Consider the following 18941-nt stretch of genomic DNA (forward strand, 5'->3'; position numbering starts at 1 on the left):
GTCTTGGGGGTGCAAATTCATCCTTTTAAAAAGATTTTTTTTGCTTAAATTTTCAAAATATTGGAGGACCCAAGAGTGAATTGACCCCAACCACAACGTCCATCTCATCTAGATCTTTGATTTTTGGCTAATTCCGGTCTCCAATCGAAGTTGAGATGAGCCCAAAATCATGAAAATATGTAAAACAGGGAGAATGATGCACGTGCAATCTTTTGCAATTTTCACAACTTTTCTTCAAAATATTTTGGGATTTGGGCCGCTTCCATATATAACACAATGAGGTGGGGTCATGGACCAAATTTCGAGAGGTTTAGAGCTCAAATCTTAGCAAAATGGGGGTCCTACTCATATAGGAAATATCTATAGTAAAACACAATTGTTGAGTCTACAGCTGCTATAATTTTTATTAATTGGACTAGACTATTTAAACCCATCATTTGTGCTGATTGCACCCTCCTAAAGCACCTTTCGAGTGGGATGCCTTGATTAAAGTAGGTGCATTGAGCATAAAGGTGAGTATAACTAGAAGTGCCCTTAATTAATTATATTTATTTTATGTTGGGTTGATACTTTTACACATTTCTTTGTTAATATTAAAATTTTATTATTTTTATTATTTTTTACTTAAATAATTTAATTATAATTAAGTATATATTTTAATTTATGATTTGCACATTTTCTTTGGTCATACAACAACATATTTTTCTCATAAACTCAAATTTGATTTTCTAAGGGAGGGGTGAGAATATGATTTGCCCATTCTAAGGCAAATCTCATGCATTTGGCAAATCATTTTCTATCCTTATTTAATTCACCTTGCAATTGAACAAGATAAAATGGCAAAATTTCTTGAAAAATAATTTTCCTTGAGTTATGCCTTGCAATCAAACATGCCCTTAGTGGTGTTATGGGATTGATTCTACGTCCTACTAGTCATGTTCTAATTAGGGTTGTCATTTGGTGCGTTGGGGGCTTGGATAAGCCCTAACCCAATCCCAAAGAAGGGGGTTCAATCTTAGACTAGTCCTAAGCTCTATTGGACGTAAGAAGGCTATACTCAAGCCCAAACTTAACAGGTTTGGATTGGGTCCTGATTAATTTCTCACATTATAAAAATATAAATTCAAGCAATTTCTCAGTTTAGAGTCATTTGGTGTTACTTTTTATAAAAATTAGAATCCAACCTCCATCTTAATTGAAAAATAATTAGAGATGAGAGTAAACTTGTTCAATACCTCCTAAGATCCTTAAAAGGTTAAAAAAAAAACAAGATGTTTTATAGTTCACTACAAGGTTATGGATAAAAGTATTATAAATTTGTGCACTTTCAAGGTTGGTTCTAATGGTTTACTTTTTCAGAAGGAAAACATGAATTGTATTTAAAAAACATTTTCTGTGTTTAAATTTTTTTGGAAGGTAATAAGGGGCATTAAGTAGATCCTTAGCAACAAAAGAAAGTTACAATCTTACATAGGAGTTGCCCACGACACCCTCACTGACAATAGAAAGAAGCTGAGTAAGAAACTTAGAAGGAAGCGAAGCAACACTATGATGAGAGTGAAACCAAGATGCCAAGAAATCAGTAGTCCTATTAGGATTAAACATAAAATCTATTCCATTGTAAATCTTCATCTCATAACTTTTTGTATGATCTTCCATTAACCCATGTTTTACAACCTATCATAGGACTTGGGAATTGCAAGTTCAACTTGAGAAGGAATTTGGATGAGAAAATCTAGAGGTGTACATTATTGGCAGGTCTACCATGAGCGGAATCCTAACTAAGAGACGTCAAAATTGGACACCAATGGTATTAGTGGAAAGGGTGATCAGGGGAAAGGACTACCTGGGGGCCTAAAATGATGGGTTCTAAAGTGAAAGCCGTCGTAGAGTGAGCCACCCTGAACTTTGATTGCGGAAAATGGTGTTATGTAAAAATGTCAATTTAACCAGTTAGCCCATATATTAAAAAAGGGGGTTAGGGCTTTGATCTTGAGACCACAAAGGTAGGGTTGGGCTCAAAATTTGCTAACACATTACATCCAGGTCTTGCTAAGGTCTAACAATGACTGGCCGGACTCATTAGCATATAAAAAATATAATTTTATAACAAAAAAAAAAATGAAAACCCCACTATCAAATGATTTCAAAATATTTTACATAAGTGCATGAATTTAATATCTATTACAAAACAAAAACCTTAACTTCCTAAGCCGGATTTGGGCTTAATTAACTGAATTCATTAGGCTTAATAGGGGTATATATGCACCACACACCTAGATATTTTTGATGTATTGGTTGAATTCGATACACATTATTGTTATTATCTTGAGATCAAGAAAAATATACACAATGATCCAAAGAACTCACAATACTGGTCTTTTATTTGAGAAATATCTCCTCCACCCCCCCCCCCCCCCTCTCTACACATCAAAAAAAGAAAAAACTAGAGAGAATTGATATTAGATTGAGACACTATTAGGGATTCCCATGCCAGTGAGTCCTCCTTTACGTGAATAATCTGCGGTGTTGGGACGAAGCAAAGTGTATGGCATCTTAACAGGCCCAACTCGATTCTTCCATTTTCCACTTTGGTTCGACTCTATAATTCTATTTTCAATCCTCACCAACTTCTCTCCAAACTCCTTGAACTTTATCAATGGTACTTCATCTGATGTCCACTCCTCAGTATCTCTTTGCCCAAGATAAACCTCATCCGAAGAATGCCTTGACAAGATCTCTATGAGTGACACACCAAGTAGAGTTTGGAGTTGACTCGTTATAGTTTTCAGGAATGCCAACTCGGGGTTTGACTTTAACTCATCATACTCGGGAGTGCATGGTTTAGGCATTAACCGGCGGCTCATGGACGGGCGGTTCGGTAGGTAGCCACCGTATGGGTATTGTCCAAAATTTACGGCTGCATGGAGGGCTGAGGCCACCCATATGATGGTGGTGCATGTTTGAGTTAACTCATCTAGTGTGTGCATGTTTGGCCACCATGACTCATCTTTCTTGTCACCATGGCCTTCGTTACGGAGCTCTGTCCACCAAGATTGGAGCTCCGAATCACCTTGGATGAAGTCATCAGAAGGGTAATAGGAAAAGCAATAATCATAGACCCATGTCTTGATCGCTGCCCATATCTCAAGCCCATCATTTGCATATGGATAATCTTCGATTAGTAGGCGGATGCCATGGTGATCTCGAATCGCAATTCCTCTGAACAAAGCAAATCATAATTGATCATTTTAGTGAAAATCATAAGGTAGAAGTACCCAAAAAAAAAAGAAAAAAGAAAAAAGAAAAAAAGGATATAAACTTCGTGAATCACAACATGAAAAACCCAGATTCAACTGTCCAAAACCGTTGAATTTCATAAAATTTGACAGACAAAAGGCATCAAATTTTTGATTGTTGGTTCTTTTTTTTGACAGGCCGAAACTGTCAAATTAATGGAGGACATGGGAGAAATTTGAAGGCTCTAAGACGTCAAATCTGGGAAACATAAAAAATTTCTAAAATTTGTGGGCTTTCGCCGTCGAATTTTCCATTTTTCACATAGTGAATGTATGTTAACGTTTGTGGATACTTTTTGAACATATTTACGTAAAAGGATAATTTATTCTTGTCATTGTATAACTCTAAAAAACAATAAAATAAATTTCAAATAATGCACCATTTTTAGATGGAATTACCAAACACCTTTCTACTAACCTATAAAAAAAATTGCTATTATTTTGTTAACAATTGTGACAATTCCATTATAAATGACATTTGTGGAATTGAAATAAAACAATGATCATTGACTCTGGTTAAATCAAGGGGACGTACCAAGAGTTAAAAGGGTAAATTACCATTTTGTGGGGTTGAATATGACAAAATTCCCATTCTGACTCATTGTTCATTTTAATTCCCAAAACATGAATAACGAGATCACAAGGATTTTAAAGTGATGATCCCATTGATAAAAGAAAGCGAGATCGTCATTTTAAAATCTCTGTGATCTCGTTGTTCATGTTTTGAAAATTAAATACGAACAATGAGCCTGAATTTGAATTTCATCAAAAGTTGAGCATGTCTCGAGTTAAAAGTTGAACATCCCAATTAAAAAATCTTACATAAGTGGGAAAAAATTATTGTTTTATGAAGCGGATATTTTTAACTATTTACTAAAATTAAAGAAGAAAACTATTGATTGTTTTATAAAATACTAAAATATTTAATTCTTGAAACGATAATGTACCATTTTCAAGATTAAAATGAACAATTTACTGTTTAGGTAAACTTTGACTCACCTCTTGATGAGATCTTCTGGGAGTGCTTGCTCAGTGAAGACCCAGTTTTTATAAATCACGGAAGACATTTCCATGGCGAATTTTCCTGGAAAGACTGTTCTCTCAAGCACACCACCAGCATTGATGAGGATTTGTCGAGCCAAGGCGTTTATATTCATTGTATCTCGGAAGTGAGGATGTAAAAGTTTATGAATGGGATGAAGCACACTCAATTTTCTATTTGTTGCAATCACAAATGGTTCTATCGCAGCGTGTGTGTTCAACCTATAACAAGTTAGAACCATTTAACAATCGAAAAAACGAAGAAGAAAGAATCAAAACCATTCAAAGAAAGTAAACTCTACCCTGCTTTTGCGTGTCTTCCTCATCGTATTAATTGGATAACCAGGAGAATTCAAACGATGGATCAAATCATTAGGAGGTATATATAGCCTATTCCAAAACTTTTAACCCCATCAAAAGTGATTTATAAAATTTGGACGGTCCACGATTCTTCAATTTGTAAACTAGGGTTAGAAATTTCAAAATGAGCTGATTTTTGGAGAGGATGATCTATTCACCGTAGAGATCATCCTCACAAAAAATCAACTCATTCCAAAGCTTCTAACCCATGTTTTGAAAAATGTTTGGCAAACTTTAGAGCTGCAGAACCGCTCCCTCTATATATATATATATAGGGCCAAAGAGAGAGAGAGAGAGAGAGAGAGAGAGAGAAGCGTTTAAAAGCCCCAAAGAGGGCCAAACTTTTCAAAATAGGGTTAGAAGTTTTGGAATGGGCTGGTTTTTTGTGAGAATGATCTCTACACCTAGAAAAAACCCAATTCATTCCTAAACTTCTAGCCCTAGTTTACAAGTTGAAGAATCCTAGACCTTTCAATTTTTGTAAATAACTTTGACGCGGTTAGAATTTTCGTAATGGGTTGATTTTTTGTGGGGATGATCTCCTCATCATAGAGATCATCATCACAAAAAATCAGTCAATTCCAAAACCTCTAACCCATACATTGAAAAAATATACGGAACAATGTTTGGCTCTCTTTAGGGCCTCCAAACACCACCCATACATATATAGGTGGCGTTCGACCGACAATCTTAGGCCGAAAATGTTGATTGACAAAATTTGTCCTATATGGCTTAAAAGTTTCAGATTGAGTTCGTCCTCACAAAAAATCAACCCAATCTGAACTTCTAACCCCATCAAAAGTGTAATAAGTAAAAGTTGGGGTGCCAATAGCAGCTCTGAAAAGCAAAAGTATTGTATGAAAGAATCGTACCAGTGGCTGATGAGTTGATGAACACCAGAGTCATTCACAGCGGCATACGCTTTAGCCAACTGCCATATTGAACCCTCAACACCATCTTCAGCTGGTGTGTACACTTCACTGATGGCTCCATGGATCTCCCCATCTGGGTGTGGTAAGCTCAACTCTATCGCTATTGGCTTCAATGTTCCATCAAGTTGTAGGAAGAGTAGCGTTCTCGTTGCATATATCTTTGTCGAAGTCTCGTTTATCCGACTCACATATGGCATTAAAGTATCATGATGATCTAATATAAATAGTTTGTTGTTCAATATAGCCTATATGCAAAATATTCACATTATTTTCAGTCACTCCTCACTTATTAGAACTTAGAATAAGAAATTAAAGATCACTATAGCATTAATAAACAAATACCTCATGCACTGTTAGACCAGGTAGATTCTTCTCAATGTGTTCTTCTCTTATTGAGCTGGTCTGATTTCCATATAGTTTAGGATCAAGCTTACTAGCTGGGGGAAACTCCTGCATGGTAAAAATATTTGTTAAATTATTTAAAAGTTGATTTACCAAAACATGCGCCGAAAATTGTGAAATTCCCATTTTAATAAAAAAGGATAAATTACCATTTTCGGAATTTAAACATTTTAGGGTGAATTACCATTTCGTGAGCTGAAAATGAGTTATTTACGATTCCAACTAACTGTTTATTTTAATTACCAAAACGTGAATGACCACGTTTTCGTTAAAAAAAATTCAAAACGATAATAACTTCGACGGTTTTAAGTGACTATTTCGCTGGTTTCCAATAGTCATTTTAAACCAGCGAAATAGTCACTTTAAAAATCTCCGAATTTGTTATCATTCACGTTTTGATAATTAAAATGAATAGTGAGCCCAAATCATAAATTCGTCAAAAATTGATCTCTTTTTCGTAAATATCCCAAAAATATTTGTGAAATTATTTAAAAGCCAATTTACCAAAACATGCACCGAAAATTGTGAAATTCCCATATCAGTGCACTATTAATTTTAATAATAATAAAAAAGGATAAATTACCATTTTTGGAATTAAAACATTTTATTTAAAGTGGGAATTTTTTTAAAATCTTTTATGAAGTGGACTTTTTTTTTTAAAACCGTTTATTGATATGAAAGTGAGGAAAATAATTACTGTTTTATAAAAGAGAAATTTCACCACTTTCACCAAAAAATTTATTTTCAAAAAGGATAATTTTTACCATTTTTAGAATTAAAATTACAATAATGCTGAAGACCTCAGCCTGGAACCTTATGTCGCACTTCTTGAGGTGAAAGTGTATGGGAATCATAGATTCTTTCTCGATGAAAAGAATCTATGATTCCCATACACTTTCACCTCAAGAAGTGCCCTATGAGGTTCTAGGTTGAGGTCACTCCAGCACGACTCTATAAATTATTAGTATGTTGAAATGGGAATTTCACAATTTTTTTCAAACTTTTTGGGAATTTTTTTTTTTTTTTTTTTTGTGATAAATAGTAATACATTTATATAACAGAAACAGATTGGTCGAGATGACCAACCTGACGAGACCTTACATTTTATATAGATTTGTGCTGGGGTGACACAAAGTATTTACTATGATTCTCACAATTCTGACGTGGGCATGCATACATAACCATAGATGATTCTTACTTGTATCGCGAGGAAATACATCTATGGTTATGTGCACATCCCACGTCAGACTTGTGAGAATCACAGTAAATACTTTGTGTCGTTTCAGCATTATCCTTTTATATAAAATTAAAATCAAATAAAAAAGCATTACAAGATAATGTGTTAGAATCATAATTTTATAATTGTTGGCTTGAAAATCATCCAAGTCACATTGACTCGATTTGATTTTGGGATAAGTCAAGTTAGAAATGGACTGAGTTAGAATCTGTGAAAAAGTTTGGAAGCTTTAGCTTACTTTTAGAAGCCTGATTGAAACCGGGTTCAATCCAGCAAGCATTTCTCGACCGAATTCTTCATCTGTCCTCCAAGCAAATTTGTCCTCTGCAGTAATACAAATGAGATATTCATGATATATGTACGTATTGAGTAAATTAGGAATAAGGTACACACGAGTCAAATTTACCATGTCCTATAATAAATAATGATAAATTGACTCCTCTCTCTCTCTCTGACAAACTTCCCCCAAACTCTGCCCATGTAGCTGTGCATAGAATCATAGAGTTTTTCTTCAAGAACACAACTGCACATATTTTTGGGATGTAGAGTTGTGTATCCTGAGAAAAAATCTATGATTCTATGCACAGTCACGTGAGGAGAGTTTGAAAGTCATGACTCTTTTAAAATATTTAAAGAGTCATGAAAGTCTGACTCCCCCCTCCCCCTCCCCCTCCCCCCTCTACATACTTCCCATACTCTCCTGACATGATATCTGTATAGAAATCATAAGTTTTTCCTTAGGATAAACAAGGCACATCCCCATAAATATATGCAATTATGTATCCCTGTGGAAAAAATCTATGATTCTATGCACAAAATCATTATATATTTAAAAGATATAGATACCCCTCACCCCCCATATGATAAAGAATTTTTTTCCTTGAAGTGCTACGTGTTGTACTTTCATTTGTTTAAATTTAATTTAAAACTTTTTATCACCTTAAATTAGTGTTCATACTAAATGTATAAAAGTAAATTAAGTAAACAAACGTGCAACATGGAGCCTATTTGTCAAAAAAAAAAAAAATAGTATCACAAAGGCATATATACATATATAGTGGGGATGTCAGGAAGCAAATGGCCTCTTAGAACACCATATATCGTCCATATCCCCAAGGTACATGCAATACCCCACCAACCACACATACTAGTCACGACGGGACAAATCCTTGTTGGTGATCAATGAGGGGTTTGAATTCAAGACCCTCCCTTTTTTTAGGGAGGCTCTGGCCGCTATGCCCAACACCCGTTGGTCATTGAGTAGGGATATCCATCCTCTATATGTTATATATTAAAAAAAAAAAATTCTATGACACGATACTTTTGACTCTGAACTCATTTGCTATGGTAAAATCATCTCTCTATCACTAACAAAAATAACTATGTAAGAGTTTTACACACCTTTGATCACTTGAGGCATGGAAAATTTGAGGAGTGGTTTGTCTTCTGGGCGAACAAGTTCCTTAAGCATCTCCAAAGGGACGGCGTCCTTAACTTTGTCAAGTAGACCATTGGGTAGCTGAAGTCCTCCCTCGTACATATTTAGTACATCTTGGAAGCTATCGAACTCCTTAGGAGTGCTATCAACAAAAGATTTAATCCCTGGGAGTAAAACTTGAACTATGGCTTTCAGAGCATATGCGAGGAAATCTGACATCTTCAAGTGTCCAAAACGTTCATCTCTCGGAACGTAAATGTCCAAGCTCAAGAGTGGCAATCTACTTTCAGTGCTGGTATCTGTTAAGATGATCAAAAAGAAGTTTGAAAACCAAAAATTCTTATTTCCAAAATATAAGACATCTAAACATCACAATTAGTCATGGACAAGTTTATGTGTCATATAAATCAAACTATAATCATCAAGTATTCATATTGGAATATCTAACCTCTTTCGGTAGGTGGTCGACCAGTTCTTCCCCTCCGAGGATAAGGATACTCTGTGGACCCTCCAAGTATGGGACGTACGTATTTAGTTCCCTTGCCAGGATCCCCTAAATCATTGTAGACTGCATAGTCGTAAACTCGATCCCATTCCTTGAGCTCTCCCAACCCATCTCCTCTCAGATTCAAAAGCTCTTGTTCTCTATACTTGCGTAGAGGCTCAGGCGTATGGTCTGGAAGGTAACTCTGCAGTAATTATCATCCAATTTATTTCTTATCTTACTTAATTATCATCTAATATATGACTATTTCATCCCTGATGAGGTCAGTTATTATTTAAATTGTACCTTGCATGTTTAAAAAACAAGCAAAAATAAACCCTTATAGCTAGTTTAATTACAAAAATGGTCGTGTATATCATTACCATCCCAGGACATTTTTAAAATATATGTTTAAACGGATCATAAACCCATACTGGTATTTATTTAAGAGAGATTTATCGGGCAGACCTATCTATTATAATTTTATTTAAAAAGCTCCTGTACCTTATCAAGTTTGGTACTTAACAAATTTTACTTTATGAATCAGTCAAGCATGATTAATTTAGTAAGATTTCAAATCTCACTAAGAGTTGCTAGTTCGGTATGGATTATCAAATTTGGCAATCCAACACTACTAAGTTCAAGATTTCATGGAAAAACTCATATTCAAAGATATTTTTTATCATAAAAATGTCATTTTTGAGCTTGATCGAATGTGTTTAAAATAGATGGCTACCAAACTCCCAATTTAAAACTAAAATTCAATTGTGAAAATGATTATTGTTTTTCAAATGTCTTAGAATTTTTCCTATATAATCTTGTGGCATCAGATCATGTTTTTGAATGCTACAAATTAATGCAGTTAGTACTCACTCCAAGGTATGATTAGTAATAAATTAAATGCATCAATTTGAACTTTATGATGGGATCCCACTCCAAGGTTTGCTAGGTTACAAACTTGATAAAATAAGGTTTGGTGAGGAAGAGCAACTCCAACGCATCTTCCAAAATCTCTTCCATTTCCTTCAACTGCTATTTTAACATGCAAAATTCATTAGAGGAGTTTCTAACGTAGCACTTCTTCCATTTTTTATTTGTTTTTTGACTTCAAAATTTTGACAATTGAGTAGGGGTTTCATAGGATTTTTATCTTGGGTTGAATAAAAAAAAATATTAAAATATTTATAAATCATCACTTTGGAAGATATGGTTAGAGGGCAAACACCTTGAATATCCGAAACAACGATCCATTATGAAATATCAAAATGGAGTTTCCCCTTGGAGTTGTCCTAACAAATTTAATAAAGTAAGAGTATCTCCAATGGAGATGTTAAAATCCACAAGTTAAAGATGCCACATAGGCACTTTTATCAGATGTTAGCCCATTTTTAACAAGTGAAGTAACTTAACATGTCTAAGAACTCCAACTTACACACTAGTGCACACAGACGTTACCACTTTTTTGTGACTATTGATTTGTTATTTAAAAATTTTAAACTAATAAAATAGTCATTGATGACTATTGTTTTCAAAACTAACACATTAGCAAGTTGTGGCTAGCCAAACTCCCAGTCACACTTAACTCACACATTAGCATTTGACACCCTTAACAAGTCCCTTAACTTGCCCGTTGGAGCAAATTTGCTGGTTAAATTTTAGCTTCTTACATTAACACGTCCACTAACTTGTCCATTGCAGATGCTCTAAGGATCTCTTGGAGTTGTCAGAACTCCAATAGAGCTTTTGTAATAAAATTGCAACAGTTAGGTCTGCCGAGTAACTCTCTTTATTTAAATAGAAAATTTAAAATATGTTTCAAAATATCATAAACCAATTTCAGGTTTAGGATTTTTTTTTAAATAAAAAGATATAAGGTGAATACTCCTTTTGATGAAAATAATTATAATTATTAAATACTAAAAGAGAGTTGGTATTTAGTTTTTGAAAGTGGAGGAAATCTTTGAAAGAATAATATGAGGAGACGAGAAAAAGTTCTTCCCATGGAGCAATGGGGGAAGTAATAAGTCTCCTTCAAAATTTAAAAAAAAATCTTTTGGAAAAAAAATTCTAGCAAAAGGTACAATCATTAGCTGCAAATCAAAATTTTCAGGGAAAATGATTTTCCAAACACTCACACCACATACTAATCTTACACAAGTTGGAAACCCCAAATTATTTGACAACCCTTAAATTTTTTCCCGCAAAAACTCATTTTCTTCTCTTCATTTATTTGACAAGTTTTTTTTTTGGGTACAAATTTAATTTTTTTTATTCTAGACTTACTCTGTAATCTCTGGTTCTTGATACGGGGAAATTGAAAGAAGGGGTTAGTTGCTCATATTAGACTATGGTCAAAGGGGTATGTCAAGGGTTTGAAAACTCAGAGGTACCACATATACAAACCAAAATCTAGAATGGTATATCAAAATTACCCCACAATGGATAGCAAAAATATAAGGGAAAATTACTTAAAGGACCCTGGTGGAGGGATTTATTTTAAATAGTCCCTAAGTTTTGCACGACAGCTTGATATGACATTTAATTAACTTTTTATTTCTTAACGGTCCTTCATTATTGGCAAACTCACTGCTTTTTTTATTTACTGTCAGTTCACCATTTTTTATTTATGGTCAAACTCGACTATTTTGATTTACTCTTGAATTCATCACTACTTTTTAAGTAAAAGTGGTGAACTCGACATTGGTAAAATCCACCCATTTTTAATTTTCGAGTTCTTTCAATTAAAATACATGCAAAGATGGACTAAATACTTGATATAATGATTTGTTTAGATGATTTCAACCAAAAAAAATAATTTTTGATCGATTTTCATCCAAAAACTAAGAAGAAAAAAAAGATGAAAAAACTCTAATTTTTTACATAAATTTTCAAAATATTTGAAAAATCCATTAAAAATGGTTTATTCTTCTTTCTTAAATCCTTTTTGACGGAATATATTGAATCTCCTAAACTCAATTAAGATGTCAAAAATCTAATTTTTTTTTATAAAAACAATGAATTCAAATGATTACGACATTCAATTGTGAGAAATGTAAGACGTGAGTTCCAGGGACTGTTAAGAAAAGAAAAGATTACTAAATGGACTATTAAGAAACCGTCCAAAACTTATGGATTATTTAGAAAAAAAATCCATCTTCCAAGGTCCTTCAAATAATTTTCCCAAAATACAATCATGCTCTTGAGGGGGGTCATATGCTAATTTCTTAACAATTATTGCAATGTAAAAGGTTAGAAAAAGAAGCAATAATTGAGGGTAAGAAAAAATATGCAATAATTGAGGGAAAAAAGAAGTAAAGAAAGGTAGAGGTAGCATCATCTCTGGGCCCAATTGCAGTAGCACTAACTACAACAACAGCAATTAATTATAATAAGGTTGTCAAGGGATCGGGTCGGTCTTAGACCAATCCAAGAAGGATTGGGTTATACTTAGACTTGATCCATTAAGAATTGGATCCAAATATCGTCGGATCAGGTTATCAGGATCCATCTCTAACAATTTGATCGTGTCCAGATCAAATCAGATCCAGTTAGATATATGAAATATCAAATTGTATAATATAATTCATAAAATATCATTTTATTTGATTGGGACATGGTTGATCAAGAACTCATCTGATAGACTCGATCCAGATCCAAAGTTATTTGATTGGATCAGATTTCGAGTTTGATGTCTTATCAATAAATCACATGTTTATTTATCGAGAGATTCTATTGGCAAATCAACACCAACTTTTACTTACAACGTACCATTCCTTTTAAAATTAAACAACTATTTACTTAATAGATTATTGTGTTATAAGTAAAAGTTGGTGTGTTAGTTGAAACTTTCTTATTTATTTATCAGTCGTGCTGCGGTGACTTCAAGATTGTACCTCATGTCGTACATTCTGTTGTGAAAGTGAAAGTGTGGAATCATACGTGTTTTTGACTCATACCTCAATGGAAAGTATTTATGATTCCTACACATTTTCAGATTAGGATGTACGATATGAGGTATAATCTTTAAGTCAGTTTAACATTAGTCTTTATTTATTTATGTACCTTGTTTGCGAAGAAAACCCGGTCGTACTTGTATCGATCAGTCGGGTAAACCCAAGAATTGCAGATGAAGTGGACCCGACCCGCTCCAGGAATGCCTTCAAGTGTGAGGGTTTTGAGGTAGAACTCATTGCTGTGATGGTTCTTTATGATGAAAGCTCCAGGAATCCCCTGAGTATCATCCCATTCAAATGTAACCTTGAATTCAAACTCACCAGCTGTTACCCTGATATCTGATGTAAACCAATCTTCTAAGTGGGCAGTCTTCCCTAGCTTCCCTCCCAAATCATTTTCTACAGATACCAAAATATAAACATTATTATTTATTTTAAAATGTTAAATTTTTTTAAAAAAATATTTATATATTTTTTGTATTTTTATGATTCTAGACAAGTTATATTTGAGTCCATGGTGGTTCAAGTTGAGTTTTAAAATAGAGTTGTGATGGAGTGACCTCAAGATTGTACCTCATATCGTACGTACTAACGTGAAATTTCACATCAGGATGAGCAATATTAGATACAATCTTGAAGTCATTTCAACATTATTTTTTAAAATATATTATAAACATTATGCTTAATTAAACAACCAACCACCCCAAAAGATCAATCTATTTGAGAAGAGGAGAACTATGAATATAAGAGAATCACAAGGCTTAAATGGGATATGAGACACATGAGAATAGAGGAAAATAAACACTCAACATGGCTCATGAAAAAACACATGACCCAAATCATGTAAATACAAAATCTAAAATCATGATTTATGTATTGAAATGGATTCAAGATCAGTAAAGAAAAAAAAAGATGCAAGCACACAAAAAAAAATATAGATTTATATGGTTCCCTTAAGATTGAGGAATGTCCATAGGTCAATCCTAGTTCCACTATGAAGATAGAGTTCTTTGTTATATATTAGACCCTTTCACCGAATAAAGAGATATATATATACTCTGATAAACTTAATTAGGGTTTTGCATATCATTAGTAAATGTATAAAAATACCCTAACCAAAATTCGGGTTAGGGGGTGAATAGAGGGACCGATAGCCTCCTTGTGACCCCCTAGCAAGGTCAACATCGAATTCAATCAACAAAAATATATTGTAAAATGATTAATAGTAATTTCTTGTTGAACAATACGACTAGGCTTCACATATCATAATAATTTATTCTCCGGATAAGCATCACTGGAATATACATTAATCTGATACATATAAACCTAACTATTGGATTTGTCAGGGTTGTGTATTTTTTTGCGAGTCTCCAGATCCCAACCCTTAATTTAATTGTTAGGTGTGTTATTAAAAAATTAATGTGTGGTAATAATTACATAAAAAAATTGCAATGATGTAAGAGATCTAAAAAAGAATCTTAGAATTTGTCTAGTTGCACATTAAAGTTCGCATACATCCAAGAAAGTGGTGGTCCACTTAATAATGGTCAAGATGAAACCTATTAAGGATCAAGACATGTGTCCTTTAGATCTAAAAAATACTCTAAAAGATTAGATTCTTAATTTTCAAAATCATAAAATCATTTTTTCTTGAAATAACACCAAGGACTTTACGAAACAATGCACCCAGACGGAGAAAGGATCAAAGGAAAGAAAATGAGAGGACAATAATATACTTGAAAGAGACATGAATTCATTATTTATTAATTATTATATATATATATTTATATTGTTAGAAATGCTCTTAAATAATTTTTGATCATTTTCAAGACAAAGAATATGCTTTAACTAAAGACAACCATAGATAGAGAAGAAACAAAGAAGAATCGAGATAAAATGGCTCTCCCACGTGGCATACTCAATTGACTCTCTCTAACGTGACATTTGCGAGAATAATAGATTTATACATCTCGGGATATATAAAGTGCAATTGTGTAATCTAAAGAGTACAGATCTATGATTCTAGCACATGTCATGCCAATGGAGTTGATTGAGTATGCTACATGCCTAATCAGATTATCACAATTCAATTCAATATTTGATAAAGACAAGACAAAAAGTATCATTATGTGTGAAATAAAAAAGTGCAAATAATTTAGGATGCATTTGGTGCATTATTTTCAATTAAATTTTCTCTCAAAAGATATAATATAATTCTTTCTTTCAAAAAGCATCTTTTTTTTTTACACCCTTTAGAAGGTAATGGGAAGTTTATTACAATAGATCCTTCTAGTAAGAGGGCTGTCAATTGATTGATTCTATATTTCTGATTTTTATTGGATCTCAAGATCCACGACGATCCAATAACAATTGGATCTGAATTGAGTTAAATCCTATATTAAATACAAAATCTAAATAAATTTCATATATAAAATAAAATATATAATATTCCTTTTATACTTTCTTACATTTTATCAGATTTGGGTAAGATCAATTCAAAATTGATTCAATAATCTACTAGATCCTTGTCACATTCTAAATCCTTGACCTAGAACTGAAGTTATTGGATTGGAACATATAGAATTATTAGTCTGATACTTCCAAACAATGAATAATTAAATTAATATAATAAATAAAAAAACAAACTATTTATTGTAGATTTCAAGAGGTTTCAAGAGGGTATATTTAATTTTTTTAAATAAATATTTTCAATTATTCCTTCTAAGCCAACCCAAATAAGCAAGTCAACTACAATAGAACATTAGGAAATTTCTCAAATAATTACAGACATTTTGCTTTATTTCAAACGTGTCGCCGTGTTGACAGAGTTATCACATAGTGTTGACACTTAGAAAGTGATTTGTCAACATTGTAAAACTTTCAATATTTCCAAAAACTTCACTAATTATTTGGAAAATTTCTCTAGACCATTTTGTGAAATATTTTTCTTAAATTAAATATGATACCTTGTAAGAACATCAAGGATGATACACTTCATACCATGAACATCCATCACTCTCTCTCTCAATATGTATGTAGATATTTGACCATAATCGTGAGGTGGTCCAACAATTGAACGGTCACGATCGAAGTAATTCTCGAAGCTCATCTGTTCATCACACAGCATATTCCTATAACACCACGTGACGTACAGATGTGCGGTCCGAAATATTCCATCAAGTTCAACTAAGAAAATTAAAATATCACCAATAATTACAAATTAACCTTTGACTAAGCTTAGGAATAATCATCAAAATTTCCAAATTACCCCTGTCTTATGAAACAAGAAAACTAAAGAGATTATGGAAACTAAGCAGAGATATTTCACCTGGATCGCTATGAACAGAGCTAATAAGCTGCAAAGAGACTCGTTTCCCTAATAACTCGTCGAAACGATCCTCAAGTGATGCCTTGAAATCGTTGAAGTCCAACGCATTCTTCTTCATCAACACAACTGACCCTTTGATCTTCTTCTTTCCATCTTGGCATTTGTTGCATAAAAGTATATCTAGAATTTTCTGAAACATCATTCCAACAAGAGAGATAAAGAGAGAGCCCAAGGAGTAGAAGAAGAAGAACAAGAACAAGAAGAAAGAAAGAGTCCAAAGAGGAGGTGATTGGAAAGTTGGAGATTTTTGAGGTATTATTTATAGGCAAAGATATCACAAAATATAATTCTTCAGAGGAAGCTTCACTTGTTTAAATGTAATTTATGGTTTTTTTGTTCTTTTTGTGAAGACTTACAGAAAGACTTCTTATTTTCTCTTACTTAAATCTTCAAATTTTTTAAATACTGATGGTTGGTGGGACCATGACAACTTCAATATTTATCTTTAAAAATTAATAATAAATAAAATTGAATTGTAGGCCCCTATGTTTTTTATGATACAAGTAGTTATTATTATTTCTTGTCCATTCTTTTAAACTTATTTCCATTTAATTTTTTATTTTAATAATTTTGATAGACATTTTATTAAATTTTAAAATAACCAATCTAATCTCTTCTACATGGGTTTTTAACAGGAAGATGTGCTTCACATGTCTCTCAATTTTATAGTCTATTTTTTTTTTTTTTAGAGAGCTGATATTGCCTCACCAACTTTTATTAATGCCCAATTAATTCTTCACACAATTGGTGTGGTGTTAGTAAAAGTTGGTGTGGCAATAGTAACTCTCTTTTTAATGGCATTTAAGTTGGATGAGATAAGGTGACATGTTAGGGCTGCGTCAAAGTATTGTTACCCAATCCAAAGAAACATAATTGCACATTTTGTAATGGGTAGGTGGAACACTTTTAAATGTTTGTGGTAGGTCATATTATTTCAGCTTCATCGAAATTACAATGATTGACTCTCTTTAGCACATAAAAGAAAAAAATTATTACAGTTTCAAAGAAAACTTTAGATTTTTTTATTTCTTATTGTGGGAGCTACATATCTAAAGATCTGTTATATAAATCTTTTGTCCACATCTATCTTCTTTGTCATAATTTCTCATGGTACTTGTAGATGCACGTTTTCGCTCTACCTCGAGATCCCCCCCTGAGAGTTCATAACTTGGTGGATTACCTACAATAAGACCATTTCGACAATCAAGTTAGAAACTAGTGCCGAACTAATAAAGTGTTCTCATAGAAGATTTTTTCTAACCTTTTGTGTGAGTTGCTATATGGTATTTATAGAGTTTCCTGCTTGTGGATTTTCCAGGATCCTTCAATGATTTATGATGGAGTAGTTGTGTCTGCTCCCTGATCTGTTAGTTACAGGAGTTGCTATACCTGTCTTGTTAGGGCAGGAGCAGTTTCAACCAATCTGTCAGGTTGGAGCTGTCACATCTGACCTGTCAGACGTGGAATTGTCACCTTCGATCTGACAAGTTTTACAGGCACCCAACCTACTCTTTTAGAGTGCACATGAAATCAATTTTGATGAAGTTTGGTATATTCTCTGCTTGACTCGGAGAATCGGTTATGATTTTCTAAAATTATCATGTGTCAATCGCTCTGAGGAATACCCTCCACAGTACCCATCTAAGACATACCCTGGCAGTTCAAAAGTTTGCCCAAATAAAGAAATAAGTAATTCGTTATCCTTTTATTTTTGTATAGTTTGATCAGGAAGCCTATTTTTAATGAGATCAGTAACTTCGCAATAACAAGATTTGAACCTAGTTCTATGATAGATTTTACAAATTGATTCAATAGTTTACTATCCTTGCATTCGCATACACGCACGCACATTCTATTCTGTAAACTTTTTTTATTTAAGTGTGTGTTTGGTAACACTTCTAAAGTCTAAATGAAGGTGGTCCACCTTTAAAATTCAAATTTCAAAGTTTTATTTCCTTCTGTTTCATTTCAAATTTCAAACTTCAAAACTAAAATTTAGAAATTTTCAACCAACGACGGAGAGACGTCGGATGAAATTTCCAAAGTCTGATTCTAGACTTCACACTTCAGAATTGTTACCAAACATAACCTAAATGTTCTTTTTTTTCTTTTAAATTTCATGATTATCATCATGATTTTTGGGATAATGATCAATCCCTTTCTATATTGAGCTTGATTATTAATTTGGAATCTTTATTAGTCTTTTTCTACATTTTTTATAACTGATTTGTAACCTTGGATAGATATCGTTAGTGTCTTTTTGTACCTATCCCCACTTCCACCATGTAAATCTTGACATAAATCTCAAAATATTTGTAAACGAATAAGTCTTTGCAAACTACTTGAAGTGACACAAATATATATAAAAATCGATTTTTGAAATTTGCATAACTTAAGATCTGTGCCA

At 33.1% G+C, this 18941-nt stretch overlaps 1 protein-coding gene across 1 annotated transcript; it reads right to left on the reverse strand.

Annotated features, from left to right (window-relative positions):
- Positions 1-2118: 2118 nt before the first annotated feature.
- On the reverse strand, positions 2119-16900 carry LOC147395771 (putative linoleate 9S-lipoxygenase 5). Its single transcript, XM_086450821.1, has 9 exons — positions 16475-16900; positions 13256-13545; positions 9158-9398; positions 8673-9008; positions 7510-7595; positions 5975-6082; positions 5573-5877; positions 4299-4562; positions 2119-3222 (listed from the first exon to the last, which is right to left on the reverse strand). The coding sequence occupies exons 1-9, from the start codon at positions 16674-16676 to the stop codon at positions 2463-2465; spliced, it is 2592 nt and encodes an 863-aa protein (XP_086306947.1). The 5' UTR covers positions 16677-16900; the 3' UTR covers positions 2119-2462.
- Between the last annotated feature and the right edge of the window lie 2041 nt (positions 16901-18941).

The sequence above is a fragment of the Akebia trifoliata genome, chromosome 8, assembly GCF_017979445.1.
Source record: "Akebia trifoliata isolate Shusen 1 chromosome 8, ASM1797944v1, whole genome shotgun sequence".
In the NCBI taxonomy this organism is placed as follows: domain Eukaryota; kingdom Viridiplantae; phylum Streptophyta; class Magnoliopsida; order Ranunculales; family Lardizabalaceae; genus Akebia; species Akebia trifoliata.